This window comes from Mus caroli, chromosome 14, assembly GCF_900094665.2.
Source record: "Mus caroli chromosome 14, CAROLI_EIJ_v1.1, whole genome shotgun sequence".
Classification (NCBI taxonomy): domain Eukaryota; kingdom Metazoa; phylum Chordata; class Mammalia; order Rodentia; family Muridae; genus Mus; species Mus caroli.
The window spans coordinates 47,993,130-47,999,759 of record NC_034583.1 but is presented as its reverse complement, the minus strand read 5'-3'; the positions used below and the strand labels follow the sequence as shown (position 1 = coordinate 47,999,759).

At 38.1% G+C, this 6,630-nt stretch overlaps 1 protein-coding gene across 3 annotated transcripts in view; it reads left to right on the top strand.

Annotated features, from left to right (window-relative positions):
• The window catches only part of Pspc1 (paraspeckle component 1), an 82,498-nt gene that overhangs the window by 26,090 nt on the left and 49,778 nt on the right, over positions 1 to 6,630 (top strand). For all 3 annotated transcript variants that reach the window (XR_003834829.1, XR_003834828.1, XM_021181553.2), the window contains exon 6: positions 3,643 to 3,751. Coding sequence is in view for 1 of the 3 variants with exons in the window: in XM_021181553.2 (XP_021037212.1) it covers positions 3,643 to 3,751 (109 nt within the window). In the remaining 2 variants the exon portion in view is untranslated. The remainder of the gene's footprint in view (positions 1 to 3,642; positions 3,752 to 6,630) is intronic.

The following is a 6,630-nucleotide window of genomic DNA, read 5'->3' as shown; positions in this document are numbered from 1 at the left end:
TGTAGACCAGGCTGGCCTCAAACTCAGAAATCCACCTGCCTCTGCCTCCCGAGTGCTGGGATTAAAGGCGTGCACCACCACGCCCAGCTCACATTCTCTTTTTAATTCTAAGTTTATTACACCTTTCTAGCAAAACAACTAATACCATCTCTTAAAACTTTCTTCCTCAACTTGTTTGAATCAAATCAGGAATTCTATAGAATCATGAATTCATATAAACAGCATAGTTTATCTTTATGATGATAATGCAGGAAATCTGATCACTAGAGTGGGCTAATGTGTGGAAACTAAAAAGGGGCCTGGGAAAGAGGGGGTCGGGAGGATAGCCCACGTCCGGCCAGAGTTCCACCTATGTTCTGGGCAGGCGGATGCGGGAGGGCTGCCAGGTGGGCATTCAAGCCTCTGACCCACTCGACAGGATATGGACAAGGGGCAGCCCCCTACCTGGGTGCCCCTGGGACCACACCCTGTATCCCTGGGGTTATGAGAGAGAGGGCTGAGGGAAAGAGGTTCCCACACAGGTGAGAGTAAGCGCAGCTGAACAGAGATTGTCTACGGTTTTAGAGCTTCATTATAGAAAGGCAGGGGGAAAGAGAGAAGGTATAAAAGAGAGAGACCAGCCATGCCAAGAGGAGAGGTGGGGGAAGGAGAGAGATAAGAAAGGCTAGAGAGTAAGAGGGAGAGAGAGGAGAAAGGAGTGAGAGAGTGAGAAAGAACATGGAGGGGCCAAACAGCCCCTTTTAAAGTATGCTGCTATCTTTTCTGTTGCTAGGTAACTGGGGAGGAGTTTAGCCAGGAGGTCAGAAGCTTGGGACTTTGCCTATGTGACTTCTAACTAACCATGCTTCTCTTGTGGGGGCTGAGTGGGGTCCTAACTTAGGCAGGACCCAGAGTTCCAGGAGCATGAGAGAATTCCTTCTGTCCCATTAGGTAAATTACTACCACTTGGTCCCAGGGTTCAACATCTCACACTAGTGCCCAGGGATAATTACATAAATTTAATAATGACAGGAAAGGCATATCAGCTGCAAGAAGCAATCCTGAGATGAAGTCTCTTTGGGATCTTGCCATCAAGCTGACACATTGCAGACTATACAAATGGCCACCTCCAGGAAGACCATCTGCTAGCCTTAGCCTACTCTAAATGGCTCCCAACCAATGTGGCTACAGATTTTTACCATCTATTCCATACAAATAATTTTTAGAAATGATAATTTGAATACATTTTTAGTTGGGTCCTGGAGATTGAAAACCCCGCCCTGTACATCCCAGACAAATAACTCTACTTAACTTTAGGCCAATAGTACTGTACTGTTCCTTTTCAAGTGTGTCTCTGTGTGTGTAGATATGGGTGGGGGAATAGAGGGGGGATATGAATATGAATGTGCATGCCTGCTGAAGCCAGAAGAGGACATTGGACCTCCTTGACCTGGAGGTAGAGGCAGTTTTAATCCACTCTATGTGGATACTGGGAACTCATATATTTTGCAAGAGCAGGAAATGCTCTTATCCACTGAGCCATCTCTCTAGTTCCAGAAGTTTTGCCATGAGTCCTTGAGTTTTCCCTCTGGCAATAGAAAAAAACTTCAGCAAACTTGTAATTTGCAGGTAAAATTTATACATAAACCATGCAGTAATATCTTGCAATTTGAGAACTTTGCTGAGGTTCTTAATCTCGAGAGGTGCTTCATAAGAGCATTGCAAACTTGTCAGTACTGTGGGAGGGAGCATCAGCTGCATATGTCTGTTCCACGTTTTTGGAGATAGGTTTTCACCATGTAGACCTGGCTGCCTTGGAGCTTGATTTGTAAAGTAGCCTTGCCGTGGAGATAAGGCTGTCACTGCTTCCTGAGAACTGAGATTCATGTCTTGAGGGCCCCCCCCCCATTTTACTACTTAAATTACTCTTTTACTTACATGTGTGTGTGAAACAAATGTTCAATTTCACCTGAATTAATGCCAATACCATGAGAGAGAATTTTACTTTAGTTTGACTGTTTACTGTCTTAATCATTTTATAGCTTAATTATGTCTTTGATATTATTATATACATAATAAAAGTTAAGTTTGCAGTGTCAACAAATATTTTTTTTTTTTGGTTTTTTCGAGACAGGGTTTCTCTGTATAGTCCTGGCTGTCCTGGAACTCACTTTGTAGACCAGGCTGGCCTCGAACTCAGAAATCTGCCTGCCTCCCGAGTGCTGGTAAAAAAATATTTTTTAGCCAGGTGGCAGTGGCCTTTAATCCCAGAACTCTGGGATCTCTGAGGTCAGCCTAGTCTATGGAACGAGTTCCAGGATATATATTATTTTATATATTAGTTGTATATATTATATTTAATGTATATATAATAATACATACTATTTTATGTGTGTTAGTGTTTTGCCTACGGGTATATATATGAGATACATGTGCATCTGTTGCCCGTGGAGGTCAGAAGTTAGGATTGGATCCCCTTGAAGTGGAGTTACAGATGGTTGTGAGCTACCATGTAGATGTTGGGGACCAAACTTGGGTCTTTAAGAACAACAGATCCTCTTAATTACTGAGCCATCTTCTCTATGCATAGTAAGTGTTTCTGAAAAAAGGACAAAATAGCAACCGTCTTTTGATATCTAGTTCAACTACTTTGCTACTATGGCCCTAAAGTAACCATAGTAAATGACTGATTTACATACAGATTTTGTATTGAGAATCCCCAGGAGTTTCCTTAATGCTTTAATGAATGTAGAAAATATTTTTTTATACTACCTCCCATGTATAATTGAATTTTTATGTAGTTGGTTCTTTGTGATAATGTACTTTTGATTTCTTTATTTAAAGGTTTATTAGCATATGTTAATTATACATAAGAGAATTCATTATAACGTTTTTGCATCTAGGTAATCTATTTGACCATATTCAACCCCATCATCCTTTCTTGTTTTCCATTCATTCCTGCTGGTCCCCTTCATCCCATCTTTGGTTAGACTTTGAATGTAGATGATAGATTGTAGGCTTTCTCCTTTTTAATCCCCCACCCCACCCCCTCTTCTTACTCTGTCCTAGTGCTGGCTTGAACTCCTCTGATTCATGCTTTTTACATTTTAGACCAGTCTTTTACCACTGAGCTACACCTCTTGTCCTTGATCTATTTCCGACTATTCCCTAAGCAGATAGTCCATGCTAGATTTTTTTTTTTTTTTAAATGTTCATGTATGTCTGTGTGAAGGTGTCAGAGTCTCTGGAGCAGGAGGTATGGACAGGAATGAGCTGCCATGTGAGTGCTGGGAATTAACCTCCGGTCCTCTGGAAGAGCAGCAAGTGTTCTTAGATGCCGCTGAGCCATGTCTTTGCCCCCACGATTTAAATGACATTACAGGTTTTACTAGCAAGTTGATTAGAGTTCTTTGATACATGCATAGTTATATATTGGACTTGTGTTTTTGTTGTTGTTGACTTAGAGCTTGTAACAAACTAGAAGGTGAAATCTCAGATGCCATAAGCAGCCCTCAGTCACAGACTGGGTATATACAGTGTAACAACTTGGTATATACAGTGGAACAACAGTTTTACCCCCAACTTCCTACCCCTCCTGAACACAGTATCTAAAAGCTCAAATGTGAAATTTGTGCTGAAATTTAAAATAAAAAATATTTTCAGACATGAAGAGGAACATCGTCGTCGTGAAGAAGAAATGATCCGTCACAGAGAACAGGAGGAGCTGAGGCGACAGCAGGAGGGCGGTTTTAAGCCAAACTATATGGAAAATGTAAGTGAAATACCGGCTAGCCAAGATGATTTACATAGTGTATGATGTGCACTTATACGTCTTTAGATTTTCTGTTTTTAATAGTGTATTTTCTACTTTCTGAATTTTTCAGGGTTGTTAAGCTAGTGGTTTTGTTAATGTCTTGTAAGTAATACATTAGTTTCTGAAGTCATTCATAACTTATAAATCTGTTTTAGTTGATTGGTAAAAATACATGCTCTTCGTAGGATACCTTGATACAAGCATCAGCTCTACCTGATTTTGTATTGTATTGTTTCGTGTGTTTATTTTTGAAAGTTTCAGATATATACAGTCTCTAACCATAAAGCCTCTAAACATAGAACTGAACCTTTTCATCTTGCACGTTACCTTTTCTGAATTATTTTGTATAAAATATCTAACCTCATCCAGTTTTGTTAGTGGGTATGTTAATATTAACTGTTTCAAGCCCAACTTTGCAAAGGTCTTAAATAGATGTGTAGAGTGGCCTCTTCCTGTTCGTTCCCTGATGCATTCATTCCCTTTAGTTTGACTCTGTAGGAGCTCCCCCTCTCCTTTTCTTCTTCCTTTTCACGCCATGCACCATCATGTAGACTAAAGCAACTCATCTATGGGCCTGCCTTCCTAGTTACAGATTAGTCAACAGTTTTTATCTCTGAATTTCTTTCATGGTAGTCCAGGCTTAAATTTTTTAAAAAAATTATTCATTAGGTGTTGGTAGCTTGTTCCATGGTGTGTGTGTATGTGTGTAGGTAGGTAGGTTATAGGGCAACTTTGGAGTCCTTTTTACGCGTATTCAGGAATCAAACTCAGTTTTGCAGGTTTGCTCAGCAAATGCCTTCTTGCTGGGTTTAGGTGTTTGTTCTGTGGTTTTGTTATTCCCCAATGATGGCGGCTCCAAATACTTCAGAAGTACTATATTTTCCAAGTTCTTAATGATAGTTAAGTGAAAGATTCACTGTTCACCTGAAAGAATACCAGCTATAGTCTTTATTCTGAAAAATAGTTTTTTGTTTTCTTCTAGTGTCAAAAGCAATGATTCTTTCACAACTAAAACTTAATACATTTCTGAGGCTGAAAGTATTAAGTCTTTGGTGCTAGCTACTTATTTATTTATTTCAAATTCCCTTTCTCATTTTTTTGTATTTGGAAATGTTAGTTTTGTTTTTAACTAGAACTTATAAACATAGTGAAACCTTAACTGATAATAACAAGGAAAATGTTTATCCTGTTATCAACTAAATATTTTTTTGGTTGGAAAATATCTGGCATTTAAATTTAATTGAAGAAATGTTCATAATTATTCTATCAACAAATTAACTGCTGAAGAAATTTTAAGTCCTTTTGAAATTTTTATTTATTTAATTTCTTTCTTTCTTTCTTTTTTTTTTTTTTTTCTGAGACAGGGTTTCTTTGTTTTGCCCTGGCTGTCCTGGAACTCACTCTGTAGACTAGGCTGGCCTCGAACTCAGAAATCCTCTTGCCTCTGCTTCCCAAGTGCTGGGATTAAAGGTGTGCTCCACCACTGCCGGGCTAGCTTTACTTTTCTGTTGTCTTTTCTTCCTTGATATTAAGTATTTAACAACTTATTTTAAACTACAGTCTTGATTTTGAACATAAATCTGTTGGATTTATCAATGTAAAGATACTGTTTAATATAAAAGGAAGTGGAAGTTAACATTTTCAGGCTAATACTGCTTTTTAGTCTTTAATAATCATATGTAAGTCAGATGTGATATATTTCTTACAGAATTTCCATTGAGAATTAAGAAATAATACCTATTATTTTTATTTATCTGAATATTTACAAAAAGATTTTCTCATAGTAAAATAGGTAAATATTAACTTCCTTTGTATTTTTCCTGACATGAACTGTACATGTTTTATAATGAACTTAGTTATTTGTATTATTAATACTGTCATTGCAGTGGACTAGAAAGGAAAGATTTAGTAAAATATTCCATTTCTAAACTTGTAAAGAATCTTTTTATTTCTAAATGTTAGTTTATCATACCATAAATGCAGTTGTAGACTGTTTTTGAAATAATGCCATTTTTTGCTTTGTGGAAATTAACATAGATATTAATATGCCTATAGATGTTAATCATGAATGACTGGTTTTAATTTTACTTTTCTACCATACAACATAACGTTATATGTTCTGTGGCTTGGAAACATTTTGTTTTAAAATTGAATTATGAACTCCTTAAATTTCCTAAGGTAAAATGTGTGCATGTGAGTAGGGGTGGTTATGAATGGATGTGGGTAGCCAGTGGTGAGTTCAGAGGACAGCTTTTGGGAGCTGGCTTTTTCTTTTCATTATGGGTTCCAAGGATGGAACTTAAGGTCTACTTGTTGAGACATGTTCCTGGCCCTGCAAGATTTTGTTTTGTTTTTGTTTTCCAAGACAGGACTTCTCTAGTCATGGCTATCCTGAACTTCATTTTAGACCAGGCTGCCTTCAAACTTACAGCTATCCTCTTGCCTCTGTCTCCCAAGTGCTGTAATCAAAGGCATGCACCACCATTACTCTGTGGCTTTTTGACTTTCTTTTTTAATGATCAAAAAAAAAATTTAGGATGCATATCTCTGGGTGCGTGTATTATGTGTGCTGGCTGGGATTACCTGGAGCTGGAGTGAACTGAATTGATCTGAACCCTGCTCTTTTGGCAGAGCTGCAAGTGCTCCTCACTGCTAAGCCATCTCATCAGCCTCTAAATTCATAAAATATACACTTTTCCTTCAGAAAGTTTTTTTTTTTTTTTTTTTTTTTTTTTTTTTGATTTTTCGAGACAGGGTTTCTCTATATAGCTCTGGCTGTCCTGGAACTCACTTTGTAGACCAGGCTGGCCTCGAACTCAGAAATCCACCTGCCTCTG